The 22,426-nt window shown below is 39.5% G+C and overlaps 1 protein-coding gene and 1 pseudogene across 5 annotated transcripts; both read left to right on the plus strand.

Moving 5' to 3' along the window:
- The first annotated feature begins 996 nt into the window (after positions 1–996).
- Positions 997–12,666, plus strand: LOC103716295 (guanine nucleotide-binding protein alpha-1 subunit-like). 4 transcript variants are annotated; one of them, XM_088711317.2, is made up of 15 exons: positions 1,149–1,416; positions 3,023–3,206; positions 3,360–3,432; positions 5,444–5,481; positions 5,677–5,766; positions 5,920–5,997; positions 6,788–6,895; positions 7,015–7,116; positions 8,789–8,844; positions 9,439–9,573; positions 10,151–10,244; positions 10,339–10,398; positions 10,470–10,549; positions 12,209–12,431; positions 12,552–12,666. In XM_088711317.2, the coding sequence occupies exons 2-14, from the start codon at positions 3,066–3,068 to the stop codon at positions 12,384–12,386; spliced, it is 1,233 nt and encodes a 410-aa protein (XP_088567443.2). In that variant the 5' UTR covers positions 1,149–1,416; positions 3,023–3,065; the 3' UTR covers positions 12,387–12,431; positions 12,552–12,666. The 4 variants fall into 4 exon arrangements, with proteins under 4 accessions (XP_017700497.4, XP_008802455.4, XP_088567443.2 ...); XM_017845008.5 differs by lacking the exon at positions 12,552–12,666 and having other exon boundaries at positions 997–1,411; positions 12,209–12,515; XM_008804233.6 differs by lacking the exon at positions 12,552–12,666 and having other exon boundaries at positions 1,047–1,416; positions 12,209–12,515.
- A 1,976-nt stretch (positions 12,667–14,642) lies between these two features.
- LOC103716294 (RAN GTPase-activating protein 1 pseudogene) lies at positions 14,643–20,698 on the plus strand (annotated as a pseudogene). The gene is made up of 2 exons (XR_015973433.1): positions 14,643–14,788; positions 18,662–20,698. The product of XR_015973433.1 is annotated as an RAN GTPase-activating protein 1 pseudogene (transcript).
- The last annotated feature ends 1,728 nt before the right edge of the window (positions 20,699–22,426 follow it).

Genomic DNA, 22,426 nt, shown 5'->3' on the forward strand with positions numbered 1-22,426 from the left:
GCTCCATTCGCTTCCCTGAAGGTATGTGTGGCCTAATGACTATCACATTCCTGCAGTAATCTACGAATATCGAGGAGCAGTGACCTATCCTCACTTGCATGCCTTTGACCTCGGACCCAGCCGATCACCGTGGCCGAGTCGCCCTCAAGAATAAGTTGGTCCGCACCCAATATCCGACGGCCAAACAAGGTACCCTCCCAGGCTGCTTTAAGCTCGACACACACTACTGAGGCATCAAAGATCTGTTGACCCCCTGCCGCCATAAGTCTAGACTCAGGGTCTCTGATGATAAAACCTGCACCTCCGCTTCTCCCCTCGTCCATTACACTGTTATCGAAATTCATCTTTAGGAAACCAAGGGGTGGAGCACCCAAGATACGAACACATACCTGGGTGCTGCAAGAGCATGAAGGGGGCCCAGATGTTCCTGGCCAATCCGGTAGGTGAAGTCTCAGCAGTCCTAATGAACTCCGCTGCGTGCAGTAATGTTTTGGCCGCCGCCACCCTCGGGGGCGAACTACTGCTCTCAAAGACTCAGGTATTTCTGTCCAACCACGTGTGGTATGCCAGGTAGGCAGCATGGCCCCTCTCTCCTCCAACCCCGATCCTGACGCTGACTCCTCCAGAAAAAGCAGAAACTCCTCAATGGACAACCACTTCTGCTCTTGGACATGATGTACACCTGCACTCCTCCAGATCTGACTAGCTCGTGGGCACTCAATCAGTACGTGGTATATGGACTTCTCCATCGTCGGACAATCTCCATAAGCTACAGTAATTCTCACTCCTCGCCATGCCAGAACACTTTTTATGAGTAGGCAGGCTCCATACTATCTTCCACAGAAAGTGCCACATAAGAGTGAACCCGTAACCTCCAAATTTACTGCTCTCAATTTGCCGTGCCACCAACTCCCGGCTTATCCTCAGTATGTCGTGAATTCCCACAACCGTCCGCCGAGTCAACCTCCATACCCTTATGTCTCCTCCACCGGGATCGGGACCATGTCTTCTTTTGACACCTTGCGCCGGAGTCACGATTCTCTACTCCCACCGTCCCACGTGACTACACTTTGTTTATGGAGCGTGAGAATATCACTCCCTGCGCTCTCCGACACCTCAAATTCAGCTGGTCTCTGATTCCAGCCTTCAGATTCGCCACGTTGGAGTTTGGAAGGCCAAGATCACATATAGGGTTGAGAAGGGCACAGTCAGAGATCGCGACCGCCGACGACTCGCGAGGGTTTCCGCTTGGACTCCAGGGAACGGCGACGGCGGTTTGGAGCTTTCGCATTCTGGCCAGCCTCCGATCGCTGCTGGGGAGTGGTTTTCTCTGGGAATTCTAAGAAACCCTGGAGAGATTCGAGGGATCTCGTCTTCTTCAGAACGCATTGCCCCCATCTATGCCATCCAGGTCTTGTGAGTTCTTCCGTACTCTTTTTCTTTAATCATTCTCGAGGAATTTTTTCTTCTGGCTTTGTGTCGGTGTGTACAGTCTCCATTTCGCAATATTATGATAGCTTCAATTCATACAGTAGCAGCGTAGATTATTTCAGAGAAAGCAAAGAATTTGGAGAATTTCATGTTGTTTGAATCAAGTGAAGGTTTTGATTTCAAAATTATTGTTTTTTTTTTTTTTTGAATATAGAGCAGGAGCATTCTGAGCTTTTTATTCTCTTATTTTAAACTTTTATGCATGGAAAATATTAATATGTAACTTCTCCAAGAAATCAGATTCCACTGGGCTCCAGCTGATCGGTTGGAGCATCCACTATAATAAATTTGGAATCCTTCATATAGCCACTTTCTCGTACATCCAAATAACTATCTTAGTGTCTTTGTTCAGTTATTCCAATAATTATACTATTTCTTGAGTGCTCTCTCAAAATTGAATCTTTCATTCAATAATTATCTATTTCTTGGGTGTTCTGTTAAAATTGAAACTTTCATCCCATAATTTCCAATTTTGGATTTCAAAAAAACGCATATCGAGAGATTGCCCGGTATCAGTTGGCATACCACAAACGGTAGTAATTTTGGCGACATGCTTTTGAATTAAACTGGCAAAACTTTGATGATCAATGTTCCCCCTTGGTTTCACCCAGGATTCCATGCGTTCTACTTCTCAATGGGGGCAAAGGAATCCTCCTTTGGCATCCAGACTGCTATCACATTGTCTGATGCAATCTCTAAGCTGACAATTCATAAGGAGTTTGCTTGAACTTAAAAGACAGAAAAAATCCTCAAAGTTGGAGAGGAACAATCGAATGCTAGGTGGAACATTTGGATCTGGCTTGCTTGTGCCATGGGGTAAAACTACAAAAGCACACCTATACTACTCTTCTAAATCATCTCAGTGCATTGGTTCCCATAATTCCAGGGGCATATTTCAGTTGCAGCATTGGCTTGCGTGCCTCTTTTGTTCTCCTATTACTAAAAATAGCATCACTATTGGATTCTACTTTATTTTCTCTAATAATGTGACTTAAAATAAACAAGTTTTTCGCATACATGTTCCTCCATCATCATAATCACATGAGCATCCTCTCTTAGCTGGGGATGAAGAACAAATATGAAAGGGCTCCCTAGGAACAAATGAAACTTAAAGATGTTTTAAGATTTCATGGAGGAGAGATCAATAAGTAGATGAGAATCAATATGGCACTCTCTATAATAGGATGACATGCTGCTAGACATGAAGCTGCAAAGTGAATGAGTCATCATGTCCATATGCTCTCGAGCTAATCTGAAGAGACACACTAGGCAGCTAGAGAAAAGTGCTAGAGCTTTATGCCAAAACCAATCATGGAAAAATGGGATGAACTAAAAAGAGACAAATCTTTGGATAAGAACAATAGGGGCCACCGACAACCTTCTAGCAGATCCTTTTGCAATTCGTTAATGTAAAAAGCCGCCCCTCCAAAGTTATCATTACCATCTTATCGCCGTCTGCTTTTACATTACTTTCTTCATGAGTTAGCTGTAACATATATTTGGTGCATCCTGACATGTTATTAACTTGCAGATAGGTAGCATTGCCTCATTCAGATTCTTCTAGAGATGGAATTATGTTTGCAGAGCTCACAAGGGAAACAGGACAAAACACATATAGTATGATATCCATGCTTTCCCTTGCTTTTGAAGGCATGGGTTCATTCTGTAGCAGACAAAAACCTTACAGTGAGGCTGACGCTGAAGAAAATAAACAGGTAATCTTCTCCATAGATCAAAGTGCTAACCATCAACATTTATAAGTTGCACCCTTCAATATTATCCTTTCTCATGTCTTTCATTGCCCTAAGATTTTAATGCCCATGGCTTCTCGTTTTGTTTCTCCTTTTATCTTGTTTGAGCATTTTCAGGCTGCAGAAATTGAGAGGCGAATTGCTCAAGAAACAAAGGCTGAGCAACATATCCATAAACTTCTACTCCTTGGTATGCTTGACATATATTTTTTATTTCATTTATACGAATATCATAAATATCTGGGATATTATAGTGATGTCCTGCAAGAGAAATGGTATTAAAGAGTTTAAATTAGAAGCCAGAATGTGATACTTCTTGGTTGTGGTCATGGTTCATGGTTACCTAGAACAGTCTATTGGAATTAATAACTAGATAGTGACAATTTCAAATGTGCATTGCTCATAAACTGAGATGGTGTATACTTACTCTCTATGTTATGAAACAGTATTTCTTGCTAATTCTTACTCGTTACACACTAATGAAAGAATGCTATTCTTTGTATTGATAAAAATGGCTGGGTAAGCAAGATCAGCTGACAATGCACAGAATTAGTATAAATTCCATTGAAGCTTACTGGACAGATTTTTTTTTACTTTCTAGAAGAAAGAACAATGAACATGCCTGAAGATCTAGCAAGAAGAGTTTTGCACACCAAGTGTCTTGCCAAAAGAAAAAAGCTGAAAGAAAATTGAAGAGAAACAGTACATGTATATAATTTATATTATTTATATATATGCATATAATATGTGTTATATATAATGTAAAGATGGCTTGTTTTGGTTTAAAATATCATCATTGTGAACAACAAGATTTGAATGAGGTGGTGTTCTGGATGAGTCCTTGGCTGGGTTGCAGTGAGAGATGATTATGTTGGTGCTGCATTGTATAGCACAAAGATGGAGTAAGGAACTAAAAAGAGGTACTTTTGTTACAGAGGCCAGTCGAGATTACCTTCAACTCCAGGAGAGTAATGCGGAATTGGGCCATTAGATGCTGGAAAGGAGCATAGCCGTTGCAAATTCTGCAACTTGGCATATTGAAACATTTACATGTTGTATTTGACCCTAATAATGGTTAAGAGATTATGGATGAGTTGAAGGTAACTCAACTCATCTCTTCATCTGCAAAGAATTCTCGACGTAGTTGGTGGATGAGTGATGCTTTGGTGCAACTGGTGTCTGCATGACATGGTGAATAGTTTGATAATGAATCTCTTTGGCTGTGCCTGTACTTCATGTATCTCTTTCTAGCGATAAGTCAAAATTTTGGAACTCATTAATATTTTGTTAAAAGATGCCATACTTAATGATTTTGTTGGCTTGAGGCTAAATATCCATTGATGGTCAATCGTGATAACTAGAGTTTGTGGTTAAGGAAAATTGTGATTGGGGGCTGCACAGGTTCAAGCAAATGGAAGGATGGTCTTGGTGGTTGAGGACTGTGGTGAATGAAAGGTGCATTTTATTTATTTTTCTGGTACCAATAGACAAACAGGGTAACCTGTGTGCTTTCTTGCTTTCTACGATGCCCACTTCTTTATCTTTTATATCTTCAAGTATTTTTGAAGCCTTACATAACCCATACGCATCTTTATGGGCACACTAGTTGTGTTTTTCTTACTGTTGTCAGGTTGGCAACTTCTGTTCCTCTAGTTCCTTGCATTCTTAAAATTTTCCTTTCTAATTTCAAAATAGTCTTTAGAATGTCCATTCAGTACGATAATAATATAGAAGAAATTAACTTTGTAACTTATTTTTTAATAGGAAGGAACATGAAGAAAACCTTTTTTGCTTGTTCTCATAATTGATTTTATTTTTAAAATATGTAGATATAAATGTGGCAATCTAATAAATAACCTTTGATTCTTGTAAGTGACATGTTAAATAGTACCATCTCTGACTAGCTAAGTCTGACCATGAAATTTAATAGGTTCTATAATTACTGTGATCTGAGACTGAGCGTAACAGCTGGTTACACTACTTTGTGGTCTTCAGCTTTGAGCATAGAAAGCATGATCTGTTCATGAAATTATCATAGATGCCAGATGGCAGGGATAAACTGAAACTGATATAAATTTCTGCATTCAGGGTTTTTATATTTCTGCTTCTTGATTCTCATCTCTTTGTCTGTGTTCATTTTTGTAACTTGTAGTTTTCTGCCTATATAAGCTGATCCTTTTCGTTTTTTCTTTGAGTTGAAGGTGCAGGAGAATCAGGAAAATCTACAATTTTTAAGCAGGTGAGATAACCTGAGTCCATGATGTTTTTTGCTGCATTAGAATTAATCCCGACACTTCTTGTGCTTAATTTTTCTTCAGATGAAACTAATCATTCCGAGCTAGCTTTGTTAACAATATAATGACTGGATTTGCTTTTATTTTTTTGATCTGCAGTAGTTTAATCCTGGCATTTCTTGTGCTTTATTTTTCTGCAGATAAAACTACTCTTTCAAACTGGCTTTGATGAGGCGGAACTCAGAAGTTATACATCAGTTATCCATGCTAATGTGTATCAGACAATTAAAGTATGCAATACTGAAAAGGGTGTGTCTGTTTGTTTCTCTAATTCACGTAATGAGGGTTCCTTAGTGTCAAGAGCTTGGGAGAGTTGAACTTCTTTGGATGTGATCATTCATATGCTCTTCTTTCCTGAGGTTAAATTGATTGGTTATGAACAGATATTGTACGATGGAGCAAAAGAATTGGGACAAAATGAATCAGATTCGTCGAAGTATGTTGTGTCCATTGAAAATAAGGTTTGTTTAAGCCTTTCCTCATTTTAAATTGTCTCTTGACTCTTCATCCACAACCTACTTGCGTACATCCCCAAAAACAAGAGACTGGATGAATGGAAATAATATCTGCATTTGTCTACTTTTGTGTTTGTCATGAAGATTAAATCCTGGAAGTATGGTTCTTTTATTGTAATATCTTGCTAACACCATAACGTAGACCAGGAACTTGTTCATGTGCACTTAATGCCAGAGCAATATATTGTCCGCGTACTTTTTTTGAGAATATGGTGCAGTCAAACCCAATATTGTCTTAGTGTTTTTTGGACAGCATGTTAACATCATGCTGGCCAGAGCTTATTTAAATAGCCTGACATTTTATATTTTATCATATTCGCACTTATCTCAGAATTGCTAGATGTATAAATGCCTTGAACTCCATCGAACTGGAAACATCATTTTTTAGGCGGATCTTCAATCACCTGCCTCTTCGACGAGAAGCGGTCGAGAGCTCAGACAAAAGAGTACAAGATATGCCTAGAGTTTCATTAGTTTTTGATCCATAAATATTCCTGAATTTGATAGCTAACCAGCAAACACTTACTCCTTTGCTGGAGAAAACACTTGCATGCTCTTGATTTTTATAACTCTTCATGAGTGTTTTGTGCTAGACTTTAAACTAAGGACATTTTTTGTGAAGATAGGTCAAGTGATTAGAGTAATGATTGTCTTCTACTTGCTTACATTTTCTTTCTGTTTTATTATTTGTGATGTTTGGCCTAAGTTTAAAACAATACTGCCCTTTTGATATCAGGAAATTGGAGAAAAACTGTCTGCAATCGGAAGCAGGTTGGATTATCCATATCTTACTAAAGATATTGCACACGAGATAAAAACCTTATGGAAAGATGCTGCTATTCAGGTAGATTCTGGTATATTGTGAAGTACCATGAAATGGTGATATTTTCATAGTTCTATTTGTAGATAGGTAATTGAGAGCAGCTAATCATTCCTGATAGTTGATAATGTGTATATTTGCAGGAAACTTATGCTCGTGGAAATATACTACAAGTTCCTGATTGTGCTCAATATTTCATGGAGAATTTGGAACGATTATCCGAAGCAGACTATGTTCCAACAAAGGTATAGTATGTGTAAAAATTACTCTTCCATTATGTACCAGTTTAGTATTGTATTTTGAAATTGTTTTTTTCCTGGTTTTGTTCATAGCATTTTGGTTATGTTTGTGAATACCTCTGCATCGTCATGTATTTGATGAACTCCATTTATCAGAAATCATGCTACAGAAGTGGAATACACTGACATACCCAGTGTAAAGGACTGGTCTATATTCTTTAAGCTTATTGCAGTGTTAATTTAATGAGGTGATGGTGTAAACCCTCTTTTAGGCAGAAGGTGTAGCAGATGAAGGGGAATCGTATGGTTGCTGGTTTTGGTATTATTCTGTTCCAAAATTTATAAATGGAAGAACTTAAGTTTCAGAAAGGGCATTGTGATGCGAGGTAATTGATTAGGAACATTGGAACCTCGAATTGTTGGCATCAGAGGCACCAATGCTCACCAAAAACCTTTCAGGATCAAGCATGCAAGCAATGTAGATGCCTCTAACTGCCTGATCTGGGACCAATCGAGCGCCTAGGCACCACATGGCCAGTACATGTGCAATCCATTGCAGATCAAGCAGGTTGGCACCAATCAGTTCTTAAAACTATAGAGACAAGAACAAATAGAAGACAAATAACCCACATAATGGTGGAAATCAAAGCGGAGTTTAGGTATAAACGGAGGATTAGGGTTCAGGTTAGATCTTGAGTGGATCAAGCGAGTGATGGGGTCGATGGCCATGGACGAGCTCCAGATCATAGAGATCGGTGAAGAGGCATGGGGGAGTGGTTAGGGTTTAGGTAGAAATTTGGGTTAGGTTTCAGGATTTTAGCCATAGAGTGAACTAGTGCCTCAGGATGTCAGCTGACATGGTAGAATGGGAAGCAGAAGCACCTGGGCTTGGCTGGAGGGGAGGAGGCATGAGTGAGAGGGTGAGAGGGGAAGGACAAGGTGAAAGGCATGGGGGAGAGGAGGGATGAGATGATGAGGAAGCAAACCCCAAGCGAAGGTGGTTGAACGAAGTTCTGAGGATGGGGACAGTGGCTGGAGGTGATAGACGAGCGTGAATGAGAAGAAAGAGACGATTCCCATGAGAGGTGATGGCAACGCTAAGAGTAACCCAACCGATGCGACGGGTGTAAGTGAAGCCCCTTTGCACCCTTTCCCATTTGCTGTATTTGTCCTGTGTAATTCGGTCCTAGGATCACTTGCAGCAGGTGAGGCCCTGCTGCAGCTCCAAATACATTGGGCCCACTCATTTTACACCCAGCCAAACAGCTGAAAAAGGCCACTTACTAAACTAGGGTCGACTTGCACCTAGTTACAGGTATCCAAACAGCATCTAAATAAGTTTTAGCTCCTTATTATTAGGCTAATTCATACTTTAGAAGAACTTCTGAAACATGAGGGTAGATTTGTTATTTACTCTGTTACCTCTTGACCCCTTCTGTTTAACCTTCTGTTTAATTCTTTTTCCCTTCTGTTTATCTATATTTCAATTTAGAATCACTTTTATGATGACAAGTGGACAATGTTTAACTTAACGTGCTTTTGTAAGGAGGCCGTGCTTCTAAGTCTATCTTCTCTACAAAAGTTGCACCAATCATCTTTCAGCGGTAACATGATGCTAATAGTTGATCTTTCCTTTGACTGTTCTGATTTTGCTTCCTTTACACTATGGATGTTACAGGAGGATGTTCTTTATGCCAGAGTGCGAACAACAGGAGTTGTAGAGATCCAATTCAGGTGGCCTTTCTGCTTGCTGTATCTTTTCAGTAGATATCTTTTTGCCTCTTTATACAATCTCATTTATGCACCCCATGAAATAGTGGTTTTAAGATTTACCTTAGCTGTTAGTTTAATCATTTGCTCCTACTGATCCTTTCCCTGTCATTTTAATAGAACACAGCCCCTTCTTTTAGGAAAGAAGGGTGGAACTGAAATTGAGTATGACAACTTCGTAATCTGTTGATCCATTGTTTCAACAATATCTAGCTATCGACGTTTACCTTCTGGAATATGTAATCTATGACTCTATACAGTTTTGTTTGGGGAGAAAATGTGCACATTAATATTATACTCTAATTCTGATACTCTGGTTTGTGGACCTGATTTTTACTGTTTTTTTTATAAATTTTTTTAGCTGTCACCCCAGAATACTTATTTATTTTTTAATAAAACATTTTTTCTTTCCCAATCAGTAAAATATTGTGGGTGCTTGATAAAAGTGTTCAAGTTATTTTGCTCTTCGCAATCAGTAAAATGTTATTGTTGCTTGGTAAAAGTGTTCAAGTTATCTTGTGACCGGTGATCTTATTAAATGGAATGGTCCTTCTGCAGCCCTGTAGGGGAGAGTAGAAAAAGTGGTGAAGTTTATCGGTTATATGATGTTGGAGGCCAGAGAAATGAGAGGAGAAAATGGATCCATCTGTTTGAAGGTGTTACGGCTGTAATTTTCTGTGCTGCAATTAGCGAGTAAGCCTCCGATACTCTATACGATATGAGTCCTGCAAATATTTTTATTTTTTATAGTTTTCATGATACAAAAAATCCTGCTATCTATGTTATGTAAAACCTTCTCTTTATATTTTAGAACTTGAAGTGCATAGCTTAAACATCAACGAATTTGCAATGTTCTGTCAGTTTTAAGTGTGGTCAAACCAACTCTATTGACATGCTTATGGGGTCTCCAATATTTTGTTTGTTTAATGTCTTCTGGTTAAACATGCCTTCTATTTTATCTTCCAATCTTTTGCTTTTTCAAAGAATACTTTTTGACTGTTCTCTGTCCTAATGTTTCTGGTTAAATATGCCTTCTATTTTAGCTGCCGGCTTTTTGATTTTTCAGAACATACTTTTTGACTGCTCTTTATCTTAAGCAACTGCCCTATGTGCATCTTAATCCATGAGTTGGAATGGCATCTCTTGCAGACCTCAGATGCTACTAAAGTAATAATCTGTACTTCTGGGCCACTGGACTGGGCCACACTAGTATTCCATGCATGAATTTCTGTCAATCTAGGTTCCTTTTAATTGACGTTTGCTGTTACAGGTATGATCAGATGCTTTTTGAGGATGAGACAAAGAATCGGATGATGGAGACCAAAGAGCTCTTTGATTGGGTCCTGAAGCAAGCATGCTTTGAGGTCTTTGTGTAGCTTTTGTTAGAAGTTTTGGTTCCATATTTAGAATTCAGCCAGTTGTGAGCCCTCTCTAAATTTAATAAATTGTCTTGAGCAGAAAACGTCATTCATGCTGTTCCTCAACAAATTTGATATTTTTGAGAAGAAGGTTCAAAAAGTAAGAGTTCTACCACTGGTCATCAGTCAATGATAAGCATTTATGCAAATACACTATTCACTCTTCTACAGGTTCCCCTGAATGTTTGTGAGTGGTTCAAGGATTATCAACCCAAGGCATCGGGAAAGCATGAGGTGGAACATGCATATGAGTAAGTGGTTTGGTGCTTAGCAATGCAATAGCAAATGATCCAAATCCACTGTAAGATGCCTATGAAAATTTTAATAGAAGAATTCATCATATAAATAAGGAGATACCACTGTAGGTCTGTGCATGAAACGAGGTTTCCATGCAAATTACATGCTTTATTGGGATTCTTTATATTATCATTTTATTTGTTCTTTAACTATTCTATGAGAATGCCATTGTTAAATGAGGTTTTCAAATGGTTTGCTGGTTCTACCCTTGATTTGAATCGTCTCATGAAAGGGGAATTACAGTGAGCTGGGGCTTGCCCTGGTTGTCACACGCCCCTCTGCTTTAGCAACAGGAGGTTTTGGGTTCAATTCTTGGGTGGTGCATCCCCAAAAATCTGGACTTGGTAACTAAAATGCAGGTGTCTCTCCCTCCCTCTCTCTATTAAAAGAAAGAAAAAAGAAAAAAAGAGCAAAGGGAAATGCTGTGCTCTTCTGGCCCAAGTGGTATTCAAAGTCTCTGTGGGTTACGTCAAAGGCAAGGGACTCAAAGGGAACATGCAATTGTTATTAGTAAATAGTTGAAATAAATTGCCTACTAAATTCATAATGTGTAGTTCAGTCGAATGTGGAAATATACTTAAATAATCTTACAGCCTCAGCATGATCTTTTAATCATTGTGGACTCCTTACCAGCTGTCTTATCAATCAATACTATATTGTCTTCAGATAAACAGATGTATGTGTAGGAACAGACGAATGGGCAAAATCATTTCTAATAAAACTAGAGCTGAGTTAGTGGAGTAGAAAAAGAGGTGCTTCTGGGTTGCTAAACATGACCTGCCAACGTAAGGGTAGGATGGCAGTGGTTGGCATTAGGTCTTGGTGAATGAAAAATACCCACATAATACAATAAACATGGGAGAGCTATGAATGTATAAATGGATATGTGGTAGATTGAGGAAGAACAAGGTGAGAGACCGGCATATCAATGGGAGGAGGCATAGGGTTTGCTTCAATCATGGAAGAATTATTAACCTATACAGTGAACATGGGAGAGTTATGAATGTTGAAATGGGTATGTTGTAGATTGAGAAACCGGCATATCAAAGGAAGGCGGCACAGGGTTTGCTTCAATTGTGGACAAAACTATTAACCTTTTGGGTTTGCTCCAATCATGGAAGAATTATTAACCTATACAGTGAACATGGGAGAGTTACGAATGTTGAAAGGGATATGTTGTAGATTGAGAAACTGGCATATCAAAGGAAGGCGGCACAGGGTTTGCTTCAATTGTGGACAAAACTATTAACCTTTTGAGATAGTGTTGGCATCTTCCATGGCTATATGTGGACTGTGGAGACTCAGCAATAAGGGATACTTGAATGTGTATGAGAGTGAGGAGGTGGATAGCCATTAACAAGAAGGATTTGCAAGTAAGGATTCATTAAGACAAGTTCAATTTACAAATGCAAAACTTGATGTTCATGGTTGTAGCTAGCGTGCTGTTAAACCTGCATATTTTCCTACATTCACATGCATTTTTGTAAGAAAGTAAATCGTAAACTTTGTGATATTTATTTTACATGGGCACATGACGTTCTTAATTTCTTATGTTTCCCTTGTCATTATTGTTAAGCTTGTGTATGTTGTATCAATATCTAAGCTTGTGACAGGTTTGTGAAGAAGAAATTTGAGGAACTTTACTTTCAAAGTACCAAACCAGATTGTGTGGACCGTGTATTCAAGATCTACAGGACAACTGCCTTGGATCAGAAACTTGTAAAGAAAACTTTCAAGCTGGTTGATGAGACCCTGAGGAGGAGGAATCTCATTGAGGCTGGCTTGTTGTGAGCTTCACATCTTCCCAAATATTTGATGAGTTGATCAAGAATTTTGGTACTTATTTGTAATTCTTTTTACCCGAAACAAAATTCTTCATTTATCTCCCACTGGTAAAGAAAATTGAAGCCTTTAATTGCATCTGATTTTTTCCGTTATTGTTCAATTTACTTCCAGATCCTTGATTTGGTTATACTCGAATGGACATCGATTTTCCCCCCCTGGTGTTGGGGTTCTTAGCCGTGAATTTGTGCTTGTGCAGAGCCTGGATCTTTTGATCATTCTCTGATTATATCATATGTTCTAAAACCGTCCAAGAGTTGTGTTATGAGACCTAACTTTTCAGTGTATGGAGGGGAACTAATTTTCCTAGACTTCACCTTTTGCCTGATTTTAATTTTGTATTGTCATCAACATATGTATTAATGTTGTACAGAATAAGGGGCCAATTTTACTTGGATTTGAGTTGCTAGAAGGAAAATGTCAGTAAGAGAATTGTTTAGCAGATGCAGTAAATGGTGATCATTTTAGGTTGGGGAACAGTATTGACTAGGAGAGCCAGAAAAGTCTGGTGGATTGCATGTCCTTTTTTTTTTTTTTTGTCAGACGAAAGGGGAAGAGGAAGGGACAAGCCCACCCTCGCGTAGCAGTCCCCATTGGGCCTCTATCCCGCCAGGAGAATGTTCGATGCGGATGGAAATGATCGTGTGTTGGGCACTCCGGCCGGTTTTACTCATACCCTCTTCACCCGTGGGCCCGGTTCGATTATCCCTCTGGGCTCCGGCACGAATACCATGTGTGAATACGTCACACCTGGCACCACCGAGGCTACCAGCAGAGCGATACGCGCTTCCAAACCTCGTGTCCGAATAGGGAGCATCCGGTCTCCACAATTTAATCGATGCCCGTGCGTTTCGAATTCGGAATCACTTGGTTGGAAGTAAGGCTATGCTCCCACTAGGCTACCACCTCAGTGTTGATCGCATGTCCGATTTTCGGATAGAGATTTTCGTACAAACATTTGCTTTGATATTCTTCTCAAGACGTTGTAACACCTAACATCTTGTTCTTGTAGCCTGCTTGCACGTTTATTTCGTTTGTTTGCGTCTGACGTTCTTACCTTCACGGAGATCCTTCTGTTGGAAGTTTAGCACCAGTTGGCCTTCTAAATAGCCTAGAACTCAAGATGCTCTTCAAAAGAAGGGCATCACTTATGCGAGACTTATTTTGTATGCGAGAGGTGAATTGATTAGGTTGCTTTTTAGTGGCTCATCATTTTGGAAGTTTTCTTTGGAAAAACCATGTGTTTGTTCTTTTTTTTTTGTCTAACTTTTTTTTTTTTTTTTTTTTGATTTTGGTGGTTACATCCACATCCGTCGTGTGTGAGAAGCCGTTGTACCAAAAAAAAAAAACCAAAAAGAATAAAGATGGGGTTGGGTTTGTGCGAACAAAATATATACATATATTTTGGTACAAATGTGAACAACATGTTTGGATGCTTAGTAGAGTCACACTCAATTCAAACTCTATTGGCTTGTAGCTTGTAAATTGTGTAAGCAAGGCCTAAGATAATAATGTTGAACGACCACCTCCGCCCAAGTATTGTTATGCGCTTTGATTTCGGACTCGTGCTCTCTACATCGAGAGATATTACGACCATTCGATGCTTTTCTGCATGCACCAAAGAATTGGCTGCTATAGTTGGCATGAAATTTATCATATGGTTGTGCGCATTGATTCTCAAATAAATTTTAATTTCGATACTTGCATGCTTTCAATTAAAAGGGTATTTATTCCCTGTTATTCACATAAAATTATTCCAAGTTTTCCTCCCAATTTATTATAACTTGAATAAAGCTGACTAAGTACTAAAAGAGTATTCTTTATTCAAGTATCCAAATTGTCATTTGGCTATTGTATAGCAGTACCTTTTTTTTTTCCTTATATATATATATATATTAATAATTTGGATGGTGGATAGAAGTTCAAATCTCTCTTTAACGCCCCATCGGTTATATTAATGGTCCAGTCATTTTGGTGGGCCATCTGGATGATCCTCCCAAGATATTGGATGGTCCCGCAAAACGAAAACTTCGATAACCGCCTCGTTTCGGATTTCTTGGGTGGACCCGATCCCGGGCAACGGGGCATCCAAGTTAAATCACCCTTTAATTTCAGCATTCAAGATCATAACGGGAGATCCAACGGCTGGAAACGGCACTGGTTCATGATTTAAAATTTTCTCGGGTAGATATATCATCTCCACCCTATCCCTAAATCGCTCTTCCCCATCCCTTCCTCTCTCCTCTCCACCGTCGCAGCGCCGGCCCGACCAGAGCTCCCCCGGACGGACGTGTCCAAGTCCAGCCACCCGCTGACGCCGCCGCCGCCGCCGCCGCGGTCGCTTCTCTCCGGTGAGCTCTCCTCTCCCTCGGCCGTCCGCCGCCTCTCCCGCTCTTTCTCTCTCTCTCTCTCTCTGTCCCCCCTCCCTATCTCCGCCCCACCCTACCCTCCTCTCCTGCATCTCTTTCCTCCATTATGGTCGCTCCCTCGGGCTAGGGTTATGGTTTACCAGAAGCAGTAGTAGAGGTTTCATGCGATCTTTTTCTGATCGCTAGGTTGGCCTGAGAAGGGTTTAATCTCTTTAATTTGCGCCATTTCTTTCCATACAGCCTGCCGTTTCAGGTCATGCGGAAGAGAACGCAAATGTTTCACCTGAGAATTAATTTTTATGCTTTTCTTTTTCTAGCTTGTACGCTTTTATTCTTGTTATAGTTGGTTGCATGGAATGTGTTCGGGTAGTCATCTCTCGTATGTGTCATTTCGCATAAAATTTTGCTAATGATAGAATGTTTAGGTCTCACCTATGTTTCCTTACCTAATCCCTGTCCTGAAATTTCTAGGGCATCAAGAATCCGCCGTTATCAAGCCTTAAGAACGACTTTCATAAACCTAAGTTTATACTTCGGTTATATGTTTGTAGTTGCTATCCAAACTTTGGTTGATGGCATATTATTGCTTGATCCCTGTTTTCTGTTTGTCTTGTACTGGTTCTGCTACTACGTCTTGTGTTACTGCAACACCCCTTCAAAAAGAAAAAGAAAAAGAAGAAAATCTAACTGTCAGAATAACTCTGATATAAATGTGGAACAAAAATGGCAAACAAGATGGGTCCCTTCTTCTTTCTATTGGTTAATCACACAACTCTATGCCACTTTTCAGATCTCAGGACACTTGGATCCTTGCCATCGTGTAATTCTTACTTATTTAACTATGGACCAGTCCGTGTTTTTAAATTTCGACATTGTTGAGGATCCAACATTCTTATTACTCAAATATTGCTTTTGTAGTGTTAAATGTATGCTTTGCTTGCATATCTGCAACCATGCTCTGCTCTACTCTACTCTCTCTTTGGGGTGGGTGGGGTGCGGCTATATGTCTCCCTTGTACCTTCTTTTATCTGTAAAAAATACAAGCTTAAGATCCTGCCTTCCTCAAACATTTCATCCCAAAAGTTTCTAGAAATTAATTTTTATTATTATAAATAGTGTTCAATTGTTGTCCATGTGCCATTCACACTTTTTCATCTTCCAATCCTTGTGTTGATGACATAGTTATTAAACTTGGATTGGAGACCGACTCAAGGGTTGGGTCATTGGGTCACTAGTCCAATTGTACCGAGTCAATCAATTAGACTAGGTTTACATTAAAAATATACTAAAAATTTTAAAAAATATAAAAATAGAATTATTGTAATAAAACTTGCATAAATATTGATAATTTTCATTTAATACTATGCTACTCTTCGAGCATAAAATAAAAATAATCATGAATCATTTTATATTTTGAAAAGGATATACAAAATATATATATAATATATAATAATGCTTGGAATTTATTGATATTTTTAATAGTAAATAGTAAAGTTCTAAAAGTATCAAAAAATAAGATTAGTGTATATATATATATATATATATACACATACATACATATATTCTATCAGAAGAAAATAGTCACCTATTTTTTATGGAAATAATTGACTAGAAAATATTAGAACCTATCTAGATTAGCTTCATCTAATGATATAGATAAGAATAATAAAGCATCTTAATGAAATGATAATGGGTGCTGGTGCAATGGTTGAGCGGTTTTATATTGTACCATAATCGATTAGAAAATATTACAGTCTGTTTAATATAGCTTCATCTAATGATGTAGATTAGTATTATAAGCATCTTAGTGAAATGACAGAGAGGTTTTATATTGTACCAGACATCTGCAATTTTTCTGGGTTACAACCAGAAATCAGCAGTTTGATTCCCACTTTCAGCTCTATTTTTTGAAGCCTTAGAAAACTCAGTTCACCCAGTTTTCGCCTGCCTGGTTGCCCTTTTTTCCAAGAAGCCAGCCGAGTCAGTGGTTTTGTACCAGTTGAAATGCATTTCCTGTTCCCTCAGGGAACCGGACCAGCCAGGGGTCCAATTCTCTTGTTTTCCGGTCCAACTGGATGGTCCAGTCTGTGTTAATTAATATGTTTGAGGATCCACCATCTTCATGCCTCGGAATGATCCTTCTATTACTGGATTTATATGTTGGTTGCTTTCTTATAATTTCTTTGCAAATATTCCTAATATCTTTTTTTCTTGCTTCAATTCCCTAACTTTGGGTATGGATTTGGTACTGCCTTTCTTTGATCAATAAATATTACATATATTGATGTCCAAGCTTTCTTTAAGTTTCTAACCAAGAGTCGCAAAAATCCAACTTCATTTAATCAATGTTCCTAGATCTTTGCCCATGGTGTGTTTCTCAGCTAATTTAACCTAGTCTAACTAATGTCCTTAAATATCTTGTGTGCTGAGGATCCACCATCTGCAAAGCTCAAGAATGTATACTTTTGTTACATGTTTATTGAAATTCTTTGTGTAAGCCTCTCATTGTTTGTTTAATGGGTGAAACCATGGTCTGTCGAACCGGTATTGACTGATCCGGCCTGGAACCGGTATCTGGACAACGTGGATACTGGTTCTAGTTGTCCGGGTACCGGTTCCAGCTGTTTTCGAGCTGGTACCGACTGGTACGCATGCGTACCGGCTGCATACTGGTCTCGTACCGGTCGGTACCGATACCATTTCTTTAAGCACAGCGCGCGCGCTGTGGTGTGAGAGCATGTGGCCCAAAAGAGCGCCCTGCGTGTGGGGCAGAGTGCCCTGCCCTTGCGCGGCACGGTTTTTCGGCGCGTGGTTCCCCCCGCGCGCGATTCCCCCACCAGCATGGGGCGCGAGCCGGCTCATCCGCGCGGTGCAGTGCACGAGCGCGCTGCCCCGCGTGGGTCATAAATGCCACAGAGTGGCATTTCTGTGGCCAGCTCTCGTGTGTCTGCTCAGGCGCGGACGCGAAGCAAAAATTTTTTTTTCCGCGCGCGTTCGTTAACCAAAAAAAGAAAAGAAAAAACAAAGACTGATTCGTATCAGACCGGTTTTGGTACGAACCGGTCCAGTGGGCGACCAGTACGCCTACCGGTATCGGTTCAACGTACTTTGGGTGAAACTATTCGTTTTCTAATGCCTGGCCATTACTTTTCCCTTGACCTGGAATCCTACAAGAAGAATATTAGTGAAATGTGAAGAACCACTCATAAATTTTCTAGAGAATAGATATTAACATTTAAAATCCCAAATAAGGGATGGAATGATGTTTGTGTTGTTGGGAGAAGGGAAATGAAAGGATGCTCAAACTAAATTTTTTATAATTTTTGTAGGTGCATCTTTTGTCAGGGCATTAGCTTAATGTCCCAGGGGGGATGGGTGACTGTTTCCTAGCTTTTTTGGGTCTATCTTGCTTCATTCATGTGGTGGTCATCTTCCTTGAAAAATTATGATTTTGATATTATATTTCAGTATCATAAGTATTTTTAAGTCCTTGCCAAAGTGTAATTATTACTCGTAATAAGTTCGGTGAACCCATTTCTTGAAATTTGGTCGGTGCTGGGTCTGCTTTTTTAACGTCTTGAGATGGTACCCATACAATTATATCTTTACTATTGCTGCATGCTTGCTATTACATACTGGCCTGTTATCCTTTGGTTGTCAACATCTGTTCGTTTTTTATGCTCTGCCATTCTTTTCAATGTATATAGCGCTATATGTTCCATTTTGCAGTTGTACTGTTGTTGCTCAATGTATATAGCGCTATTTGTTCCATTTATGCAGTTGTACTGTTGTTGCTTTTGATATCTTTCACCAACTTGTTCATATGGATGCTAATAGAGAATTATTATTTTATAGACTTCAATATGGAGACTGAAGCACAAGATTCTCAACCCCATAAATTTTCAATCAAGCTATGGCCACCCAGTGAAAGTACAAGATTGATGCTTGTGGAGCGGATGACCAGGAACCTTTCCACGGAATCTATATTTTCCAGATGGTACGGACTTTTGAGCAAAGAAGAGGCCAGTGAGCATGCTAAACAGATAGAGGATGCATGTTTTGCTGCTGTTAATGAACATTTTAATAAAGAGCCTGATGGGGATGGGAGTTCTGCAGTTCACCTATATGCCAATAAAACTAGTAAGCTCATTCTGGAAGTTCTCAAAAGAGGCCCAAGGCCAAAAGAGAATGGGGAAGTGACTCTGGGTAGTAAGTCTCTTACACCTGGCAAAACTTATTTTGATATCTCTGGTGGTCGTCGGGCTTTTATTGATGCTGAGGAAGCCAGGGAACTCCTAAGTCCTCTGACAGAGCAAGGGAATTTGTATACAAAGATTTGCTTCAGCAATAGAAGCTTTGGTATTGATGCGGCTCATGTTGCAGAGCCTATCCTCACATCCCTCAAAGAGCAGCTGAAAGAAGTAGACCTTTCCGATATAGTTGCAGGAAGGCCAGAGGATGAAGCTCTTGAGGTTATGAGGATATTCTCATCAGCTTTGGAAGGTTGTGTGCTGAGATATCTGAACCTCTCTGACAATGCCTTAGGTGAGAAGGGTGTCAGGGCATTTGGGGCACTTCTAAAATCCCAGAACAGCTTGGAGGAGCTTTACTTAATGAATGATGGGATATCTGAGGAAGCTGCAAAGGCCCTGAGTGAGCTTGTTCCATCGACTGAAAATATTAAGATCCTGCATTTCCATAACAATATGTCTGGAGACGAAGGTGCAGCTGCAATCTCTCAAATGCTGAAACAATCTCCTGCATTAGAGGACTTCAGATGCTCGTCAACGAGGGTAGGCTCTGAGGGAGGTATTGCATTGTCTGAGGCCTTAGAGGCCTGTACTCATTTGAAGAAACTTGACCTCCGAGACAACCTATTTGGTGTGGATGCTGGGAATGCCCTAAGTAAGACTCTCGGAAAGCTTGTTGGCCTTACTGAAGTTTACCTGAGCTATCTCAATTTGGAAGATGAAGGGGCCATAGCAATTGCCAATGCCCTGAAACAGTCTGTTCATTCCCTTGATGTCTTGGAGATTGCTGGAAATGAGATCACCGCCAAAGCTGCCCCTGCATTGGCAGAATGTGTGGGTTCGAAGCAGTTCCTCAGTAAGCTGAACTTGTCTGAGAACGAACTGAAGGACGAGGGTGCAGTTCTGATTGGCAAAGCATTGGAAGGTCATTCAAAGCTCAAAGAACTTGATCTAAACACTAATATGATAAGGAGGGCCGGGGCAAGGTGCCTGGCTCAGGCAGTGTCAAATAAACCTCACTTTGTGCTTCTGAACATTAATGGTAATGCCATCTCTGAGGAAGGTATTGATGAAGTGAAGGAGATACTGAAGGCAGGTAAGAACTCTATGGGCGTCCTTGGGCCATTGGACGAGAATGATTCTGAGGGGGAAGGTAGAGAAGAGGCAGAGGAGGCAGAAGGAGAGGAGGGTATTTCAGGAGATGGAGGGGAATTGGAGTTGAAGCTTCAGCATCTCAAGGTAGATCAGGAGTAAAGATTGTCATTTGATTCATTGGGATACAAGCTTCAGCTGTGCCACTCAGTTTTTGCTCTTTCTGTGGACTACTTTGTGTCTTCAGAAATGTCTTACAAATGGCAGCAACACATTTTCTGGCATGTTGACCGTCATTGCTCTTGCTGTTGAAGGCCAGCTTTTACTGGAGCTGGACAACTCTGTATTAGGTCCTTCGTAGCTAAGGGTTGACCTTTAAGATGTCTTGCCATGTTTCTCTCATTGTTATAAAATAGGATTTGGATTCGGGGGTCGTTTGGGCTCCTTGCTGTGTTCCCTTTTGTTATCCTGTTGGTGATTGCTGCTGTTTTTACTTGGTTTTTGAAAATAACAACAGCTCATTCGGCATGAAGTTTGGTTTATCCTACAACAGCAGCTGTCATCTTAGTCATCTGATGGTGCCAATTATTGTTGGCTTTGGCTTTCATGTTATTTGAGGTAATTAATGTTTCTGACATATGTAGCCTGTTATTTTAATCATTGGACTACCAAATGTGGCTGGGACCAACTTTTTATAATGTTGGACCTAACACTAGCCATGAGCCAATCAAATGTTGGCTGCATTTGGGTGTGGAATGTAAATACTACATACTTGTACAACTTGTTAGGAGTTGTTTCTTTGCAGGCAATTTGGCAGGTTGCTGTTGCAAATACTGCCAGTTCTGCAACTGTAGGCTATATTTGAGCTGCAGAAAAGATCTAAATCTAGATCGTGTAATTGGTGGTACAAGTAAAATTGGCTATAATTCAAATTATAAAATATGTTGCAATTGGAATAAGTCTTTGGAAGAGTCCTCTCACCGCTCACCAACCGTTAAAATTAAATATTATATAATTTCAAGATATGAAATATATAAAATTATTTTAATAAATAAATCATAAGTTTTATAATAATCTGCATTATTATAATAATAACACAATTGTTGTTGTTACGATCATAATATACTTATTTGATTATTAATGTTTCATAATAGTTCTTGTGGTAATCTATAATAGTAATCATAATTATTATAATATATCTAATATCCAATCGTACATCTAATTTTAGTGATATTAATTACTATAGTAATAATTGCTATAATATTATAATAATTTAGGAATAATCTTTCCCTCTTAAAACTACAAAAATAATATGGTAATTTAATAATACAACTATTACTATTCTAATTTTAATATGCTATTTAATTATTATTTTGTATCATAATGATTCTTATCATAATCTATATAATATTATAACAGTAATCATAGTTATATTATAATAACCATTAGAAAATAATTATTACCTATTACAAATGACACATGGAGACATGCATTAGGGTTTAGACAGAGGGAAAATAAATATAATAGAGGGGAAGAGAGAAGGATAAAGAGGGATAATACCGATTAGATGACAAGTGGGAGGAAAATGGGAGAAGAGAGAAAGAGGTGCGGATTAACTGGGAGAGAAAAGAAGAAGGGAGAAGATGAGGCAGGTGAGGAAGGAGAATAGAGTCAGGGATAGAGATATGGACCATGGAGTAGGGGAGTGCGGAGGGTGGGAAGAGCAGCAGCAGCAGCAGCAGGAGGGTCGTTCGCGCACGAAATAGCGATGTAAGGAGGGTGGTTCCGGTCCGGGGGGTCCAGCCGGTCTTAGTTGGCCAAGTCGGATTCGACCATGTTCATGGGCTCGGGAGTTACATAGCTGAGTGTTTTTTTTTTGGTAGAATAACATATACAATAGCCTACCCTAAAAACAAAAGTCAGCATTAGCTGTAAAAGATAGGCTAGTAGAGCGAAGGATATCAATGTAACAACTAAGCACAGGCTAATGAGAGAAACAAAAACCCGGCGGAGAAGTGAAATACAAGTACAAAAATGTGATTCACTCATAAGAGACCAAACATGAGCATAGATATCATAATCAGGCCACCTACAGCAGTCCAAACCTTGTGCAACCAGAAACCAACGGAGCGCTGAAATTTGGTGCCTCATATAGGAACTAACTGCAAAGAGAACTAGAAAACCATAGTCATTGACCGACAGAAGTTTGACATCCTGGTAACCACTTGGAAGCTGATATCTGATAGCTGGAAGAAATAATACCACTATAGTTGGAAAA

This window comes from Phoenix dactylifera, chromosome 15 (assembly GCF_051530095.1).
Source record: "Phoenix dactylifera cultivar Ajwa chromosome 15, Ajwa_hap1_PhDact_Kaust_v1.1, whole genome shotgun sequence".
Lineage (NCBI taxonomy): Eukaryota > Viridiplantae > Streptophyta > Magnoliopsida > Arecales > Arecaceae > Phoenix > Phoenix dactylifera.

Excerpts from the sequence above, each read along its gene's own strand:
- LOC103716295 (XM_017845008.5), top strand. The coding sequence starts at position 3,066 with ATGTTTGCAGAGCTCACAAGGGAAACAGGACAAAACACATATAGTATG. Across the intron at positions 3,207-3,359 it reads ACGCTGAAGAAAATAAACAG|GCTGCAGAAATTGAGAGGCG; the intron begins GTAATCTTCTCC and ends GAGCATTTTCAG. Across the intron at positions 10,245-10,338 it reads TGAAGCAAGCATGCTTTGAG|AAAACGTCATTCATGCTGTT; the intron begins GTCTTTGTGTAG and ends TGTCTTGAGCAG.